Below are 20,700 nucleotides of genomic sequence, written 5' to 3'. Positions count from 1 at the left end.
TCTTTAAAACAAGCCTTTAAGCATTTAGCACCATCATTTTGAATGTTTAACGCAAACATTCTATTTCTTGTCATTGGGACTTTAGCAATCAAATTTTCTCTTTGATCTCTTGTTGAAAGACTATAATTTTCAAATGAATATTATAGCCCTTCTCTAAGAGTTTTCCCAAATTTAAAATGTTATTCTTCATATTGGGCACATAATAGACATTTGAGATAAATTGATGCATACTATTTTTCAAGCGGATCAAGATTTTACCTTTCCCTTTCAATGGGATCTTGGATTCATCTCCAAAGGTAATGTTGATGCTTATTGATTCATCAAGCTCTACAAAACATATTTTTTCTTCCATACATATGGTTGCTTGTTCCTATATCCAAATACCAAGTATTTTTTCTCTGCTCTCTTCACCTTTGTAAGCCAACGATAGTGCAGAATCCACTTCACTTTTCCGACAAACATAGTTGGCTCTCTCCTCAACTTGATTAGTAATATTTCTACATTTTGAAGCATAATGACCAAGTTTTTGACAATTGTAACATTTAATTTGAGATTTGTCATACATTGGCCGTTCATTTTGCCTTGTACCTTTTCCTCTTCCGTGACCTCTGGTGGAAAATGAGCTTTGTCTTTTTTCCTCGTAAAATGTACTTCTTCCTCAATTTTGGCCTCATCCTCTTCCTCTTCCTCTTTGGCTTCTTCTATTGACGAACCTTCCTTTGCCCTCGTTCAAAGTGAGCTTTGATTGAAGAGATTACTCCAATGACTCTTCTTTCACTTTTTTCTTTAGTCTTTCCTCATGGGCTTGTAAAGATCCCATGAGTTGATCGACACTCATACTATCTAGATCTTTAGATTCCTCAATGGCTACAACTATGTAGTTCAATTTAGAATCTAAAGACCTAAGTATCTTCTCAATTACTCGAGTGTCGTTTAACTTTTCTCCATTCATCTTTAATTGATTCACAATAGCAAATATTCTAGAGAAGTAATCAGAAATTGATTCTGATTCTTTCATTTCTAAAGCTTCAAACTCATCTCTAAGTGTTTGGAGTCGAACCTTTTTCACCTTCTCAACTCCTTTGTGGGAGTTTCGTAAGATCTCCTATGCTTACTTACTTGTAGTAGCATAAGCTACTTTCTTGAACATGCCTTCATCTAAGGCTTGATAGATGAGGGTGAGCGTCTTCTTGTCCTTCTTCCTTGCATCTTTTAAACTATCCCTTTGTGCTTGGGATAGAGCGATCTCGTCTTGTGGCTCCGTGTAGCCTTTCTCTACTATCTCCCATGCATCTTGGAACCTGAGCAACGCTTTCATTCTTATACTCCAATTGTCGTAGTTATCCTTGTTGAGTTGGAGAACTTGAAAATAAATCATCCTACTTGCCATTTTTCACAAGAACCTTAGGGCTCTGATATCAGGTTGTTGGAGGAATAAGGAGTTTATGAACTTAGATTGGCTAAGACTTTTAAGGAGGACAACACTAATAGAAAGAATGAAGTAAAACAAAAGGAAACATGTATTTCTCAACTTCAGAACTTACACACTTTGGCTTGATACAAAATGGAGGACCCTACCCCTTTATATAGTGTTTACATAAAACTTCTAGTCCACACAATTTTCTAGAGACTCCTAGACCACATATTTACATGAGACTTTTAGACTACACATTTGAACAAGATATTATCCTAGAATTCTCTAGATAGACTTTATAAGACCACATAATCTTATTGACACATTACCACATTTATCATCACATATTTTACTTAGATATTTATATTGATTTTTCTAGATAATATTTTTAGAAATGCTAAGCATATTAGGTTTTTTTAATTGATTTGAGTCTACGGGCAAAATCCTTAAACCTATATTATTTAGTCCAAAAATCAAGTTTACTACTCAACATATGATTGATCATCTTTCTTTAGTCTTCTTAACATTATTTGGTGTTTCAATCAATTTGTTATTAAAAATTCCCCAACACATCCCCGTGGCATGCACAAAGGTTTGTTTAGTAGCTAATTGCATGTAAACATTATTGATTTTGCACCAAAGCCAATTTATCAAACTTTTTGGATGAGTCACTTGAAGAATGACATGTTATAATTTTTTGGTTTGCTAACAAAATGAAGGGACAAAATATTAGACCGGATAAATGAATTTTCCTCATCAATTCTTGTAAAGATACCACTGCAAAAAGTGGTGTATTTGGAGTGCGGTCTCTGCATGTTTTTCTTCTTCATTATCGTCATTGGTCATGCAATTATTTGCCATACTTTTTGCAACAAAAAAAAATTCTCAAGATGAACCTTCCTCTAAAGGTATGCAGTCTAATATGCTTTGTCAAACTAGTGGTTTTTCTTAGAAGCACATGAAGGCATGTTATTTTGTCCAGATTAAGTTGAGAATTCACCTCTTAATTTATATTACTCTATTTTTATTATTGCAGAGCTCAAAAAAAAAAAAAAAAAAACATCACATTGTCTTGAGATTGCTAACTTACTTGTTGTTGCTGGACATTCAACATTAGAGAACTTAATAAATTAAAATAATAATAAAATATACCATATTCCAGTTTATGGTTGATGCGTTGTAATTTAATCGCAAGTCAATTCTTTTGCAACTCATACTTCTACATGGTACAATTGCACGTGCACGTGCACAAGAGTCAGCCCACACAAATTCACGTCTGTGTGTGTGTAACATTGGTCACTATAAACTGTATTTCTTCTTCTGCTCGTGCTTCTAGGTTAGTCAATGAACTAAAAATTTAATGGTAAAAGTTGTGTACGTGTTTCTGGCGTATGATTTCGTAGTTCTCTTGTCGAAGCACAATCAATGACCTTTAGAATGTTTAGGTATAATGTAAATAATTAACTCTGTTTTTTTCATTGTGAATCAAATTTGTCCTATGGAGCATAAAAAAGTCTCTTTGAATATTTTACCATCATACAAAATGATATGAAAATAATGTACAAATGGAAGAACTTTTCCCTTCAATGTGTTCATGTATTGAAGTAGTATTTGTGTTCATTTGAATTGTAACCTGAACCCAAAAAACTTGCATATGCACTATTCTTACTTCGCAGAAATATTGGACAAAGCGTGACAAATTGCTTCCTGCTTTTGCCTTCAGTAACTTTGCAATCGCATGGGTATCATTGTAATAGCTAGGGTCTTCTTTTTGGCCTTTTCATCTTGGTTCAACTTTCTATTTAGCTCAAGTCCCTTTTGTAGTGTAAGCCCTTTTATCTATTAAGTCTTGCCGCGTTAGTCCCTCATCTTCCAAATTATGCACCATTTGAGTCCTTTTCATCCTTTTTTTGTTCATCTTCTCAAAAAATCATTCATGATTGAGTTTCTCCTAAAATAAGCGATATGCACACAAGTATCACATCACAAATTTAATCCCAAACACCAGGATTTGACTTCCTAAATAAGGGTAAATATTACGCTTGCAAAAACCCATGCACGTATGAAGTTTATCCCTCAATTTGTTTCCTTTTAGTTGCATTTCGTATATTTCGATAAAATAAAGGATTTGGTTTTGTTGGTTATTTCAGGATCACAACCTCACGTTTTCTGTCCATGTGTTTTATTTATTTAATATACTTAGTCAAGTTATGTTTCCTAGTTTGTTGGAAATGGTTAATTTGTTATGTCCAGCAGTGCGTCATGGCTTGATTTCAGGCCACTTTGTTAGTTTTTAAGTTTTTTATATTATGTAAACCTGACGCATATGAATGAATTGAATTTCTAGTTTCTATTCCCATATATATTCCCCAGTTTTCTTACTTTTTGTTTAAGGACATCTCATTTATCAAATTTTTCTTTTGTCTTTAAACTCACAATTGGTATCAGAGTCTTAATCTTGAGAGACCCGTGAGTTCTTTTGAGGGTTCAAATGGAAGGTGAATCTAGTTTTTCATCAATGGCTCCGCCAGTTTTCGTTGGAGACAACTATCAAATTTGGGCGGTGGAGACATACCTGGATGCGTTGGATATATGGGAGGTTGTTGAAGAAGATTATGAAGTTCAGCCTCTCCTAGCAAATCTTGTATGGCACAAATCAAGACATAAAAAATGGAGAAAAGGATAAGGAAATCGAGGGTGAAAGCTTGTTTATTTGCGGTGGTTTCACTAAGGATTTTTACCAGAATTGTGTCTCTCAAAACAGCTAAGGCCATTTAAGACTATCTCAAGGAAGAATATGAAGGAGATGAAAGAACTAAAGGGATGCAAGTCCTGAACTTGACCAAAGAATTTGAACTTCAAAGACTAAAGGACTCCAAGACAATTAAAAATTACTCAGACAGGCTTCTTAGCATCGCAAACAAAGTGAGGCTTCTTAGATCTATGTTTACTGACTTAAGATTGTAAATAAATAAGTATAAATAAAAATAAAATCTTGTTACGGTACTTAAAAGATATGAAGAAACCATCACTACCTTGGAGAATACTAAAGATCTATCAAAAAATTCCTTAGTAGAATTGCTTAACGCATTGCAAGCATAAGAGCAAAGAAGACTAATGAGGGAGGATACAACAATCGAAGGAGCTTTGGTAGCCAAGCATCAAAACGTGGCCAACAACAAAAAGAAAAAGAAGAAGGAATTTGAAGGAAATGGAGCAAGTACAACACCGGCCAATGCAAAAGGTAAGAATGGAAATAAGAGGAAAATCCTATCCACATTGCTAACACTGTGAAAAGAAAGGTCATCGTCTGTTTAGATGTTGGAGTAGACCAGATGCTAAGTGTTTCAAATGCTATCAACTTGGACTTGAAGCAGTAATTTGCAAAGGAAAAACTCAGCAATAGGAAGTTAAAGCCCAATTGCTGATCAAGAGGATGAAGATTAGCTGTTTGTGGTGTCTTGCTTTATAGGTAGTAGTTCGATTGAAAGTTGGCTAGTTGATAGCGGTTGTACCAACCACATGACCAATGACAAGGAACTCTTTAGAGATTTGAGGCCAATTGACATTACTAAAGTCAGAATTGAAAATTGTGATTATATCTCTGTCAAAGGGAAAGGGACAATCTCCATTACCATCATTGCAGGCACAAAGAGAATTCCAATATTCTCCACGTACTAGATATTGACCAAAATTTGTTGAGTGTAGGTCAATTGATTGAAAAGGGCTTTAAAGTGATCTTTGAAGATGGTTTCTGTCACATTCTTGATGCCACGGGTTCGGAAATTCTCAAAGTGAGAATGAAGGGCAAAAATTTTTCTTTTGATCCCGTCAAAGAAGAACTTGCTACATTTTCCATTGAAGCCAGCAACACCGAGATATGGTACAAAAGACTTGATCACTGTCACTTGCAAAAGATGCAGCTCATGAAGAAAAAGGAGTTTATAGTTGGCTTACCAACCTTTGGAGATCACTTAATAAATTGTGATGCTTGTCAATATGGTAAACAAAAATGGAGACCATTCTCAAAGTCAACCTAGAGAGCTACTCACAAGTTACAGCTAATCCACAGAGATATATCCAATCCTCAAAAGAATTCTATCATTCGCAGGTAGTTGCTATTACATTGCTTTCATTGATGATTTTATTGGAATGTGCTTTTTCTTCAAATTCAAGTCAGAAGTGGCTGGAGCGTTTTGAGAGTTCAAGAAAATGGTGGAAAACCAAAGTGGCTTCAAAATTCAAGCTCTAAGGTAGATAATGGAAAAGAATACATCTCAAAAGAATTTAATTTATTTTGCGAGGAAACAGGCATAGAACACCAGCTTACTGCTCCCTACACTCCACAACAAAATGGAGTTAGTGAAAGGAGATATAGACACATAATGGAGGTAACCAGATTTATGCTTCATGACAAGGAGTTGTCGAGGAAGTTTTGGCTGAGGTGGCAAATATTGCAGTTTTCTTGCGAAACAAATTGCCTACCAAGGCATTAAAGGATAAAACTTCATTCGAGGTATGGTATGGCTATAAACCTTCAATCAATTTGTTTGGAGTGTTCGATTGTGTGTGTTTCTCTCACGTTCCACAAGTCAAGCGTGATAAACTGGACAAGAAGTCAAAACTAGGCATCTTCCTAGATTACAGCTCTTCCTCTAAGGCCTAGAAGATATATCAACCTCAAACGGGAAAGATAATTGTAAGTAGAGATGTGTTCTTAATTGTAAGTAAAGATGTGTTCTTCACTGAAGATGAGAAATGGAACTAGGAACAGAAACAAGAGACATCCACAAGCAAGCAGAAATCAAATCTCCCATTCCAAACAACAGAAGTGCAAGCCCTTGAACAGTGGCAAGAAGATTTGGAAGATAAACCACCAATTCGTGGAACAAGACTACTCCATGATATCTATCAAAGATGCAATGTGGCCATTTGTGAGCTTGCGGGTTATGAAGCCATTAAAGAACATAAAAGGAAGAAGGAAATGGAAGAGGAGTTGTCCATGATAAAAAGGAACAAGAGGTGGAGGCTAGTTAATAGACCGAAGGATAGAAAAGTCATTGGAGTGAAATGGGTGTTTAGAACCAAGCTCAATGCTGATGGATCCATCAACAAACATAAAGCCAGGGTTGTTGTCAAGGGGTATGCTCAAGTTTTTGGAGTTGATTACTTGGATACATTTGCCCCTGTTGCTAGATTAGACACTATTCGGCTAGTACTAGCTGTAGCAGCCCAAAATGGGTAGAAAGTGTTTCAATTAGATGTAAAATCAGCATTTCTAAATCTTTTATTGAAGGAGGAGGTCTTTGATGAGCAACCAGAAGGATTCATTGAAGAAGGCCATGAAGACAAAGTGTACCTACTTAAAAAAGCTCTTTATGGCTTAAAACAAGTGCTTAGAGCCTAGTATAGTAGGATAGATGATCATTTATTGAGCTTGGGATTTACAAAAAGCCTATCAGAAGACACTCTCTATGTTAATAAAAAAAAAAGTGAATGACTTTCTTATTGTGTCATTGTACATGGATGACTTGTTGGTGACAGGTAGCTATGCCAAACTTGTTGATGAAATCAAGTAAGAGATGATGCCGATTTTTTATATGATAGATCTTGGCCTGATGACATATTTCCTTGGTATGGAAATCAAACGAGATGAAGGAAAAGTTTTCATTTATCAAAGAAAGTATGCTAAGGAAATACTTATAAAGTTTCATATGGAGGAATGCAAAGCAACAGCTACACTAATGAGTCAAAAGGAAAGCTTAAGTAAAGAGGATGGCACAGATAAAGTCAAAGAAGGCTATTTCAGAAGCATGGTTGGATGTCTAATGTACCTAATTGCCACCAGGCTAGATATCCTTTTTGCTATAAGCATTCTCTCTCGTTTTATCCATTGTGCTAGTGAAATGCATTTTAAAAAAGCAAAAAAGAGTTATTAGGTACATCAAACGGACTGTTAACTTTGGTGTAAAATTTAAGATGTGTGAATACTTCAAGTTGATGGGATTTTCTAACAGTGAGTGGGTTGGATCCGTAGATGATATGAAGAGTACATTTGGATACTGCTTTAGTCTAGGTTCAGGTGTGCTATCTTGGTGTTCCAAGAAACAAGAGATTGTAGTGCAGCCTACTGCAGAGGCTTAATTTGTTCCTGCTACAGAAACAGTGAATCAAGCATTGTGGCTGAGAAAGTTAACGATGCAGAGGTATTTGTGGACAATCAGGCTGTAATTGTAAAATCTCACAATCTTGTATTTCATGGAAAAACTAAACATTTTAAGATTAAGCTATTCTTTTTAAGAGAAGTGCAGAATGAATGAGATGTGAGCTTGGTTTATTACAGATTTGAAGATTAGCTTGCAGACATTTTCACAAAACCTCTACCAGCAAATAAATTTGAGCTTCTGAGGCAGAGGCTTGGAGTTTGCAGCTCCTATGCAAGGAGGAGTGTTGGTTATTTGCATCCGGATCACAACCTCACGTTTTATGTCCATGTGTTTTATTTATTTAATATATTTAGTCAAGTTATGGTTCCTACTTTGTAGGAAATTGTTAATTTCAGAGGTGGATTTGGGGGGGTTGGGCTGGGCTTTTTTTAAGGTATTTTTTTATTTTTTTTGGTAAAAAATCAGTTTTTTACGTGTAAAATTTTTTTTTGGGCATAATAGCCTGATTTGAAATTTTGTAGCCTAGTCTTGGATCCAATCCTTGAATCCGCCCCTAGTTAATTTGTTATGTCCAACAGTGTGTCATGGCTTGATTTCAAGCCACTTTGTTAGTTTCTCAGTTTTTTATATTATGGAGACCTAATGCATTATAAATGAATTGAATTTCCAGTTTGAATCCCCATATATCTTCCTCGGTTTTCTTACTTTTTGTTCAAGGATCATTTATCAAATTGTTCTTTCATCTTTAAACTCACAGGTTTATTGTTTCTCTTGCCGAATCTTTCATGCTCAAGTGATTCAATCAACACTTGACGTCCGAGTTTGTTCCTAGTAGTGATTTTCCTTTTCAATTTATCGGTGTTTGCATTTATGTCAAAACATGATATAATCGATCTTGGATAGATTACATTGTTATGTTGACTTGGAGAAAACTTCATTTATATTCCTCCTGTTTGAGTCCCATTTTTTGGAGATACATGTAAATTATTTTATTGGGAGAATGTGTGGTTCAAAATGAGTTTAGAAAAAAAAAGGATCAAATAAGAGCTTAATTTGCTAAGCGTAGTTGAATCATTGCTCGTGGTGTTCACGAGTTGTTGACGAGATCAATCTTATATAGATAGTTACAAGCACGTTTGGTTTAACTTGTAAGTATCTTAGTTTGACAACATAAGCTAGACTAATTTGTTGTACAATCCACGTCACAAAGGACATGTTGGGGTTTCTTTAGGCACATTCGCATTATGGCACCAAGTTGAGAAACGTTAAAATTTTCAAAATCCAAAGAAACATTAAATCAAGATCAATCAAGAAAATTAATCTTTTTCAAACCCTTACAAAATTTCTTCTTTTACAATTTATCTTGTCTAATTGAATTTGAAGTCATGCATGGGTAAAATTTATGGGCACACCTTATTTCCATATGTTTATAAATGTTATTAATTTTTTTTTTTTTTTATCAATTTCTAACTTATACTCCCATCATGCTATTTATGTGTATAATTTTGTTATATTCATTTTGTTTCACCTTTTGCCCACAACTAAAAGTTGGAATATTTGATTGTAACCTCTTTTACTATTTGATGGGGTTTAGCTATCTAATAGTTTTGATCACGTGAGAAATTTTTCATTGAAGATTATTAAACTTACAAGTTTGCATGTTAATACAACTTCAATTTGATTCTAAATTCATATTCGGTTTCAATTTGATCATTACGTTTTTCATCAGAGAACGGATTGAATTCATAATCTACATAACTTCTCCCAAAAATATAAATCCCCACAAATCTTTCATTGGTTTTCATTATTTTTAAAATACATTTTTAATCACACACTATTTAATAAAATAATATTGCACGCAAATTTAAAACTCTTCTTTATTTATTAATCACATTCTCCATCAAAATACTATATCAGAACATATTTTGGACAAAATGGGACTTAAACATGTTCTTAGTGTTTCATTGTCCGAATTACATTTTTTTGTCAATTTTGTAGCAACTAAAGACAAAGTAGTCAAATTAATTATAAATATAAATTTCGTTATCGAAAATAAACAAAAATACTAATCGGATGATTAAATTGAAATTAATCAATCGAATCCACTAAACCACTAAAGATAAAATTGACCTTTCTATGTACAAATGTAATCTAATTCCTTGAATTTCTTCATTTCACATGTTCACAAAGTTAACCCTCACCTCTCAGACATAACGATGCACTTATCGATGGCACACTCTACTACTGAGTCAAAAGCCCCATCGTGTGAGCGACTCACTATGTCAAAAACAAGAAAAATCACTTCCCCCTCTTTCATTTTTTTGACCCATGTCACCACACTTGTATATTTGATAACATCAATAGAATTCTCGTGTCTTGACTTTGGGGAATTTTTCACAAAATTTCTCATAGTTGTTAATGAATTAGCAGAAAGAATCACCAATTTTAATTAAAACGTCATGATAGCTAAAGCATTGAGGTCATAAATTTGCCACGTGGCATACCTATAAATTAATTTAAACCAACTGTTACTGGCTTGGTCGGCTTGCCCATTAATTCGTCTGGCCCGCCAAGCCGGTCATTATCTAGGTGGGTTCGACTTATTGTTGGGAAATATTAGTAAAATATTGTAGACATTTACAACTCGCGTTCACTGGCCAACAAGATGCCACCTGGCACCTTACAGCTGGCTTCAATAAATGTCTTTGGTCAATGGAAGTCAGTCCACGTCGAGTTTTGACGCCTTTTGATAGGTTTGACATTTTTACTCGGCCGGCTTTTACGATTTTGTTTTTCTCTATAATTTATTATTATTGTCTATTCTTTAGGAATAAAACTTCGTGTACAAGGAGTGTATTGACAGAGTCAATAAGTCTTAGCCAGGAGACACGTATCGTCTTGTATGGATACTGTCACTCGTATCAAGTACATGTAGCAATTGTTTTTTTTTTAATTATGACTTCGTGTACATTGAGTGTCTTAGCCAATTACAGGAGACACGTATCGCCTTGTATTAATCCTGTCACCCGTATCAAGTACGTGTAGCTATTTTTATTCTTTATTATAACCAACGTTTTAAAACTTGGCCCCAAGCATTGACCTGAAAAGAGAAAGGATTACGAGTCAAAAAATTCAATTGAGATCAAATTGAAGGTAATAAATAAATATTTATAAACTTTTTAATTTTATTTTCACAACAAAATATAATTAATTTTTCATACCATCAACTCAAAATAAATACAAATATGTCAATTGTATGTTTTTTAATACTAACTTAATTAGTTTTTAATCTGTTGGATCACTTAAAAACTCATTCCAATTTTACTATAATTTGTAAGATTAAAAAATGTTTAGCAATATATAGAAATTGAGTAATTTAATTTTATAGTCATGCACATTGTCGCCATAAATAATATTAAACAAGTGTGCTTTACTGAAGTTTGTCAATCCCACATTGAAGGGTTATCAATTATGGCACTTAAAAATTAGTTATAAAAAAGCTTCATAGGGTAGGAAAATGGGTAAATGATTGACATTGCTAAGGTAACCTTCTTATTATATAATATATTTTTTTTATTAAAAAGTTTTGGAAATCAATCTAAAAATTAGGATTGGTTCCCAATTTTCGATTTAATTGACTGGTTATTAGTTAAATGGTTAATTTATTATAATTTGGTCCAATTCCCCGTTTTACCTGTTGAACTAGCCAGTCCGGTCCAATTTTATAAACATTGATATGACTATTGCCATCTCTAAGGTAAACTTTTTATTATATAACAATTTTTTTTTTATTAAAAAGTTTAGGAAACCGATCTATAAATTTGGATCTGTTCCTCGTTTATGGTTTGGTTGACCGATTTTTCTAATCTTCGATTGGTTATTAATAAAATTGATAATTTATTATAATCGGAACAGATTTTGGTCCGATTCCCAATTTTACCGATTGAATCGGCAAGTTCGATTGATTTCATAAAGATTGATTATGACTATCCCATCGGTAAGTAACATTTCAAATCAAATCAGAAAAAAAGGAAAATAGAGAAATATCAGATAATGTTTAAGATTAACTTTCTAGCAGTTGAGAAAGGATCTAGAATTTGTCGAGAAGAATGACATGAGCCATCGAATACATTTGTTTCCCATTTTTGTAAAAATGAGAATGAAAAATATAGTCGTTATGGACCTCACACAAGAGATAGAAATTCAAATTTGGTGGTTTGTTGTGATGGATAACGGTCATATTTTTCATTTTAATGAGAAAAGAATGAAAAATAAACTAGGGCTTAATATCGCCAAACGGACTATGATTACAATCTATTTTTATTTTGAGTGGGAATTATCAATTATACCAAATAAATTCGTGGTGTCTTTGTGGTCAAACATCCAAAAGAATAGTAACCCAAGCTAATAGTTTTTAGGGAAAGAAACAAAGTATTACCTTTTATGTTTGATTCAATGAGAACAAAATTTCACCCAAAAAAGCTTACATTTTTTCTAAAAAAAAAAAATCATTTTTGCCAAAAACAAATATATAGCGAATAATTCTATTTGTATATAATTATTTATAGATTAATGTACACGAAAACAGGGAGAGAGAGATTTGGCCCCTGTTAATTTTGATTATAATGGAGGGAATAATGTTTTTTTTTTTTAATTAATGATTGTAAAAGAATGAAAATTTTTCAATTTACGTGTAATATTAATTTATTGAAAATTGTATAGTTGAAAATAGGAGAAAGAAAATTTTAATTTAATTTAATTTGATGAGATTTAATGAGGGTCAAACGGGGGCTAAATTTTAAGCCATTACCATTAGCAGTTTAACATGGCAGTAAGAAGGGTAAATGTGTAATTTAAATAAAGAAAATCGTCAAAAATGAAAAAATACAAGGTCATGACCTTGAACAGTTACACGTCATTCCTCTCTCGCTTCTGAACTAATCTACGCGCCGACTTTAACTCCCTCTACCCCACTCCAGTCTGTAAGGTTGCACTGTCTCTTTTGTGCGCGCGCGCGTGTGTGTGTGAGAGAGAGAGAGAGAGAGAGAGTAGTGATTACGCTAAAAGACTCAAATTTCGACTTTTGGCATGTACAAGTTGAAGTTTCTTTCATACGGAACAAGACTTCATGTTTTGTGATTTTGAGAGAGAGAGAAGAAGAAGAAGTAGAAGAATGTTGAAAGGGAAGTTACTTGGCTTTAACGAAGAGATTTCTTATTGGATTACTTTACATTGAAAGTTTCTCTCTCTGTATTCATATATGGAGATGAAGAAATGGATTTGTAAAGTCTTCTAATTGCTTGCTGCAGCTGCTGTTCGCAATTAATTCAACAAAGGTATGATACCGTATGTATTTCAAATTTTAATGAAGTAATTTTCGTTTAATGGGTTTCAGTTTGATCCGATGTATGTTTACTTACAAAATTCATTGCTAGCTTTAAGATTTGATGGAATTGTTTGATTGGATTTGCGAGAGGGAGTATTCTGGTTCTGGGCACTCCAAACAGTTTCTGAATACATTGAAGAACATAACCCAAGAAAATCTTGTCCGTTTTAAATAAGAAAAAGAAGCGAAAATCTTGTTCGTTTTAATGCAGTACTTCATACTGAACATAACCCGTGTTTACGTAAATGATGGATATCAGAACATGAATCTCTTTGAAAGTTAATAAAAACTTCTGTGGGATTTCTTATGATGTTCGACCACTTCTTTCTGCTAGAAGTTGATCATACCAATATATCATTCTTGTGCTGAAGACCTTGTGACATTACAATCAATTATATATATTATGTCAATTCAGACTTGATAGGCCCCGGAAATTTTCTGGGTTTATGAATCAGTATCAAGTCTCCTTTCATTCTGTAATTCCTCACTTTCAAGATCATGTCTATTCTATCTTCGCTATTTTACTGTTACTTCCATAAGTTGGAATAATTTTGTTATTCTATTATTAGGTTTTGGGTTATACTTGATATACATCGGGGTGTACATCAAGGTGTCCCCTTCCATGTAAGGGGGTGGACACCTTTATGTACATTTCTTGATGTACAAGTGGAATAATCCTAGTTTTTATGCGTCTCCCTCTCCCTATGTGAAGTATGATTATCTGATCTGATCCAAAAGCTGGCCTCTTTTTTACTGTCGTTCCCTTCTTTGCATCTCGTCGTTTTTCAATTGCTTTTTGCTTTTGTAATTTTCCATCTAATGGTTTGACCTACACAATATACATAAGTGTCTTATAGTTCTGTTTCTGAATATAACTTCATCTCTTATCATTATCATTATGTACTTGTTTGGTAAGGATTTTAATAATTAATTTTTTGATCATTAGAGATAAAGTGGGCTCTACCTACGATAGAAAAATTCAAAAATGACGGCTGAACTAGTGCAATAACGATAAAAAAAATTGACTTAAATTGGCTTAAAATCCATACCAAACAAGCACTATATTCACACATTAACTTGCTATTTTTTACTGTATTCATTGTTATCCCTTGCACTTGTCTTATTAATATCAAAATAGTTTTTAATGGAAACTTTCATATTCAACATTGATGTTTCATGGCTTTTACCAGATTTTGGCTGTTTGAGCAATACTACGGCGTCGTTGCAGTCAAATAACGGGGCGAGAATGACAACTCAAATAAGCGCAAAATTTCGACTGGTTAGATGTCCTAGATGCCGACATCTTCTGACTGAGTTGCCTGAGCTTCCTTTATACGAGTGTGGAGGATGTGGCACAATTCTAGAATGTAGTGACCTTTTCCCAAGTTAATAGTACACTTACCTGTCTTGACTTCGATTTGTCGTTCATCTTCTTGTTTGTGTTATGACATATTGTGAGATAATGAATTTGTTTGAAGATTTTCTAAAATATGATCGAGACACTTCACATATGCAGAAGTTCATTTTTTTCCTTATAATTTACCCTTTTGAATTCAGCTAAACCTCGGAGAAACGACACCAACTACGATGGAGTACACTTGCAAGAAATAGAGCGAGTTTCGGAAAGTGAGCCGGATTGTATTTTGGAGAATGAAGCGAGCAGCTCAAATCTAGATTTTACCCCATTGGGTGGAAAATCTTCGCGAGATGGAGAAAAACCAAGAGATCAAGGTGAATCTGGGGACAACGATGGGGAGAAATGTGAAGATACGAGTGTCTCTAATGATTTTTCTAGCTTGCCTCAGGTTAACGGTTATGAGAATAAAGATTTATCCAAAGTGGACATTGGACAGTTGAAGCAGGATAAAGAAGGAAAATGTCAATTAGCCCAAAATGCCGAAACATGTGAAAGAGAATTTCAGGATTGCAATGGGAAAACGATTGCGGAAAGAAACTCTTCTGCTGAATTGCCTAGTTCAAGTGAATGTACCAGTCGTGAGGCAGAAGTTTCAATCCCAGAAATTAGAGAACATGTGGAATCAGATGACAAGAATCAATCAGAGCAATGCTCCGGAAGGGATCAAAAGAAATATGGAGATTCTCAAACAGAATGCTTTGGAAGTGACAACTCTCTTAACCAATTCGGCTCTTCACCCGAGCATGATCATCATCAGAATAGGATGCCTCCAGATGGTGAACACAATGAAAGAGAAGAAAGTACACATCTTTCATCGGAAATTAGTGAGAAGAGTCTAAATGGTTTTATGGACTACAATGGGGAGAAATGTGAAGATAGGAGTTTCTCTGATGAGCTTCCTAGCGCATGTGAGGTTAACGATTGTGAGAATAAAGTTTTATCCGCGGAAGTCATGGAACAATTGAAACAGGATGAAGAAGGTAAATGTCCTTTCAGCCAAAACGCCAAAAGTTGTGAAAGTGGAATTCCAGACTGGAATGGGGAAAGTGTTGCAGGCAGAAACTCCTATATAGAATTTCCTAGCTCAAGAGAATTTACTAGTCAGGAGGCCAAAATTTCAATCCCAGAAATCAGAGAACGTGTGGAATCAGATGACAAGAATCCATCAGAGCAATGTTCCAGAAGGGATCAAAAGGAATATGACGATTCTCAAACAGATTGGTGTGGAAGTGACAACTCTCTTAACCAAGTCGGCTCTTCACCTGAGCATGATCATCATCAGAATAGGTTGCCTCCAGATGGTGAACACGGTGAAGGGGAAGAAAGCACACATCTTTCACCAGAAAATAATGAGAAGAGTCTAAATGGTTTTATGGACTACAATGGGGAGCAATGTGAAGATAGGAGTTCCTCTGATGAGCTTTCTAGCATATGTGAGGTAAGCGATTGTGAGAATAAAGTTTTATCAGCAGAAGTCACAGAACGGTTGAAACAGGATGAAGAAGGTAAATGTCCTTTCAGCCAAAATGCCAAAAGATGTGAAAGTGGAATTCCAGACTGGAATGGGGAAAGTGTTGCAGGCAGAATCTCCTCAGAATTTCCTAGTTCAAGAGAATTTACTAGTCAGGAGGCCGAAATTTCAATCCCAGAAATCAGAGAACATGTGGAATCAGATGACAAGAATCCATCAGAGCAATGCTCCGGAAGGGATCAAAAGGAATATGACGATTCTCGAATAATATTGTGTGGAAGTGACAACTCTCTTAACCAAGTCGGCTCTTCACCAGAGCATGATCATCATCAGAATAGGTTGCCTCCTGATGGTGAACGCAGCGAAGGGGAAGAAAGCACACATCTTTCACCAGAAAATAATGACAAGAGTCTAAATTGTTTAATGGACTACAATGGGAAGCAATGTGAAGACAGGAGTTTCTCTGACGATCTTTCAAGCATATGTGAGGTTAGCGGTTGTGAGAATAACGTTTTGCCGTCAGAAGTCATAGAACAGTTGAAACAGGATGAAGACAAATGTCCTTCTGGGCAAAATGCCAAAAGATGTGAAAGTGGAATTCAGCATTGGAATGAGGAAAGATTTACAAGCAGAAATCCCTCTGCTGAATTTCCTAGTTCAAGTGAATTTACTGGTGAGGTCGATGTTTCAACCCCAGTAATCAGAAAACATGTGAAGTCAGGTGAAAAGAATCCATCGGAGCAATGTACTGGAAGGGATCAAAGGGAATGTGAAGATTCTCGAACAGAATCATGTGCAGATGACAACTTACTTGGCGAAGTTCAGCCTTTACCTGAGTATGATCAACGGAAGAATAAGTTGCCTCCAGATGATAGAGAACATAAAGAAGGGGACGAAAGTACTTATCTTTCGCCAGAAAATTATGACAAGAGTCCGGATGGAGGGCTTCTTGAAGAATTGGATAATAATAGGCAAGATTCTTCATCCTTTGAGATTGCTCTGCGTGCAAATGGAAAATCATCGCTGTCAGCTGGAGGCAATACTGAAGTAAAAAAGGATATCAAGAATCTGCCTCGCTTCAGAAGCTCAAGCACAGAAAAATATTTGAATGCAGATTCAGGAGATTCTTTAGTCACCGCTCAAGACCCCACCAATGAGAACAAGACATCTGTCAATCGCTTGTCTCCCAATACTGAGCAACTTGAGCATTCTCATAGAGAAGACACACGAAGTTTTGGTAGAGTGAGCCCTGTAGATACACTGGATAGTGTACGCTCCGTCAACTCTTGCTCTAAGCATGGTCTCAAACATGTAGATATGTCTAAATATCCAGCTACCAAAAGTTACTATGATTATGACGCTAGCATATCTTCTTATGATGGAACCATTGATCAAGTCCCCAACCATGTTCCACACCCTCACAGAAGAAAGTTCAAGGAGAAAATCTCCACCAGCACTGCCGAATTGCACAAAGAGGATGGATTAAATACGACTAACACGAGGAGTAGTGAGTCAGAGATGCAATATTGGGCAGCCAGTTCCTCGTCCGTCTTGCAAGGAAAGCAATATCATGCCATGGAAGGCAGCAGCAGTTGGCACCAAGTTGAATTGCCTAAAACCAGAAGATATGGCCGCAAGAGCGGTAATAGATTGGCATTCCCTTCAAGAGATTTCCAAGCTGATCACAGAAATGGAAGCCTGTCAAGTTATCAGCAAAGTTTGCTCCAAAACCGTCGAGCTTACTATTCATCAGATAGGCCTACGTACTCTGAAACAGACAAAATGGACTTGCTGAGAACCGTGTGTGAACTGAAAGATCAGCTCAACAGGATGCAATTTTCAAAACCATCGGCAAATGGAAGGTTTCCTGCTGGTTTTCTGGAGGAAAAGTTAACTCCCTTGTATTATGATCACTTAGCACCAGAAAGGGAGATGTATGCAGATTTCAGCCATCCCACATATCCTGTCAGACACAATCAGTTGAAAGGTTGGCCCCAACGACGCAAGGACTCCAGAATTGCATTTTCAGGGGAGGCTGCCCACTACAGACACCAGGTTGACTGCTCATGTTTGCATTGTTGTCCCCAAGACTGGCACCGTTCTGCTCAGTTGCCTTCACATTCCATGCTCTGCAACAATGGTCACTGCGGGGTCCACACTGGTCATAATTGCTGTAATGTCCTTCCCTCTAGTTCCTCCAGTCCCCAGCATTACACGAGCTCTGAGCAATCTTCAGGGGGAAGTGAGACTGTGTCTGGAAACCAGAAGCATAAAGACAAGGAAATGAAAAGGTTATATTTAAGGGATAAGTATCACATAACGAAGCGGCTTCTCCTGCCCATTGCTGGTGGAACCCCACTTATTTCTTGTTACCATTGCTCAGAACTATTGCAGCTGCCTTCAGAGTTTCTCCGCTTCAAGAAAAAATATCATCAGCTGAGGTGTGACGCATGTGGGAAGGTTCTGAAATTCTCACTCCTGGAAAGAATGCACATAGTTCCATATCTTCCGGAAGCTTCAGCTCCGCCGCCCAGTGAGGCTGATGATCATAGTGATGCTATCAGTCAAAGAAATCGGTTGCCTACATCTCATGCTAATTCTCGCTCGCATGCTGAAACCGGGTCATGTTCAGATGACTATGGGATGTCTTTCTGTCGAAGCTGCTCAACAGAAGGGGAGGCTTCATTTCTTAGACATTCAGCCGACTGCCTTGAGTGGAATGCTTACAATAGAAAGATGTCGTCTAACAGTTCTTATCAGCCCATGGAAGATAGAAAAATGAAGTCTGTATTGAAGGGGAATGGGAACGGGAGTTTGGTGGAAACCTCTAAACCAGCCGTAGCTTCATCGGAGAAGGCTAAGTGGAAAAAAGTGTCATCTGAGATTGAAGAGCTGCCAGAACCATCAAATTCTCGACTTCATAGGTTAATGGGATATTCTTCCCCAAGTCAAGTGTTAGACAGGTGAGGTTAAATTGAAAATCAAATGTGGAGGTTTCAAGTGTTCAACGTGCATTTGAAAAGGAGTTTCCCGGATTATTTTTAGTAACACGACTTTTTTTTAAAGCAGAATTCCTTTATATACAAAGGTTTTCTGAAATGAACTTACTGTACGAAGTTCATCAACCGTGCTTGGATTTTCCAGGATCTCAGAACAATGATCCATACAAGTTGCATATTCAACTGTAAGTTCGTCATGGATGCATTTTCAAGACACTTCACATTTTCTTCTTCTTCTCTCGTGTTGTACAGATGAAATACAACCAATATGAACCATAGTATAGCATAAAGTCAGGTTTATTTTTTTCATATAGATATGATCAATATAAAAAAGTCCTGTATTGTTTATTTCCTGCGTTGTAATAAAATAGATTTACAGATAATGCAATGATAATTTTCTTAAACCATGGAGTGCCACATTCTTCACATCCCAGCTAAATGTTAGATACAGAATCTTCCCAAGAAGCCTTGTTTGGTGCATATTTCACATATACCTTTATAAGAAGTTTTGTGCAATTTGACCTTGTGTGTGTTTGTTCAGGACTGCGGGGCTGGGGATTCTGAGATACAAGTTTTAAAATTTAGCATTTGCAGAAAGTTTCAGAATGTCTGTTGATTCTAAAATGATATATTTGCATGAAATTAGTGAATATGAAGTCCTTAGTCTATAGTTCATAAGATTTGGAATCATCTTCACTGGAGATTCGTAGAGTTATGCATGTTTTTTTAAAGTGCTCTAAATTAATTTGTGAGCTGAGTACGTGCTAATGAATGAATTAGATTTGTCATCTTTAGACATATTAGGTAGTTCTCAAAAGTTTGATATATTTGCCAGTTCATTTTCAATATGAATAGTGTACTCAATGGTGAAACTTTCCGAAATTGCAATACTAGAAAATTGTATTGTTAACATAGATGCACCACCAATATCCCCGATCAATGTCTTGTCTTCAATATAATTTTCTTGAATATCTTGATAGACCTCTAGCTCAAAAATAGGCGGGCCATCATAATCCCCACCTAAATAAATATCTCAAACATCTGGATTGACGGGAGCAAAAATATTATCATCGACCGAGAGCAAAAATATTATCATCGACATTGGAGACCCCATCCATTTACTCTGCCACTATCAAACCATCGTAATAAAAAATCATCAATAATATGTAACTTCAACACATTCACTGGTCGAAGCAATTTTTCCTCTATCAGTTGTTCTAATACATCACTTTAAGAAAGACTTGTGCTAGCTCATTGTGTCGCATGACTCTCACTATCTAGGTTTCAGAAACACAAAACAATCAAGAACTATATTGCTCTATGATACCAAACTGATGCCACAAATTAATACAAAATATGATTAACACTTCAAATACTCGTTGTTCAATTGAATATCCAGGATTTTGACCATATAATATTCATTGATTCACTAATAAAACTAATGATACTAAATAATTTGAAAATTAGAGAAAGTCTTAAATTTCATTAACAACCAACTTATATGGAATCATATATTTAGCTTTTAAAGGAAAATAAGAAGTCCTAAATTACTGTTCTAAAAGAAAAAGACAAACTCTTGAAGTTAATCTAAAATATCTCCAAATAATTAAAGCAGGAAATTTAAATAATAAAAAATAAAATAATGCCGAATAAGAAATTTTCGATTTGGCAACTTAAACAATAGATTTTGTTCAGGGAAAATTACATCCCACCAGTGTTTTAAAGATCACTATTCTTAAATCAGGTAAGTTTAATTAAGCGCAAATCAGGTAATTAATAAATAATAACAATATTAAAAAAGTAAATAAACACATCCCCATCCTCCTACCCAATAAATCAATTTTCA

General features: G+C 35.4%; 2 protein-coding genes across 2 annotated transcripts; both read left to right on the top strand.

Moving 5' to 3' along the window:
• The first annotated feature begins 6,999 nt into the window (after positions 1-6,999).
• LOC111392668 (uncharacterized mitochondrial protein AtMg00810-like) lies at positions 7,000-7,353 on the top strand. Its single transcript, XM_023018045.1, has one exon. The coding sequence runs from the start codon at positions 7,000-7,002 to the stop codon at positions 7,351-7,353; it is 354 nt and encodes a 117-aa protein (XP_022873813.1).
• Positions 7,354-12,604: 5,251 nt separating this feature from the next.
• On the top strand, positions 12,605-19,261 carry LOC111392676. Its single transcript, XM_023018058.1, has 3 exons — positions 12,605-12,917; positions 14,158-14,334; positions 14,525-19,261. The coding sequence occupies exons 2-3, from the start codon at positions 14,214-14,216 to the stop codon at positions 18,820-18,822; spliced, it is 4,419 nt and encodes a 1,472-aa protein (XP_022873826.1). The 5' UTR covers positions 12,605-12,917; positions 14,158-14,213; the 3' UTR covers positions 18,823-19,261.
• Positions 19,262-20,700: the final 1,439 nt, after the last annotated feature.

The sequence above is a fragment of the Olea europaea genome, unplaced genomic scaffold (genome assembly GCF_002742605.1).
Source record: "Olea europaea var. sylvestris unplaced genomic scaffold, O_europaea_v1 scaffold959, whole genome shotgun sequence".
Lineage (NCBI taxonomy): Eukaryota > Viridiplantae > Streptophyta > Magnoliopsida > Lamiales > Oleaceae > Olea > Olea europaea.
The sequence above is the reverse complement of the archived record's forward strand: the minus strand, read 5'-3'. Positions and strand labels throughout refer to the sequence as shown.

Coding starts and splice junctions, on each gene's coding strand:
- LOC111392668 (XM_023018045.1), top strand. CDS start 7,000: ATGCCGATTTTTTATATGATAGATCTTGGCCTGATGACATATTTCCTT.
- LOC111392676 (XM_023018058.1), top strand. CDS start 14,214: ATGACAACTCAAATAAGCGCAAAATTTCGACTGGTTAGATGTCCTAGA. Junction 14,335..14,524: donor ATGTGGCACAATTCTAGAAT/GTAGTGACCTTT, acceptor TTTTGAATTCAG/CTAAACCTCGGAGAAACGAC.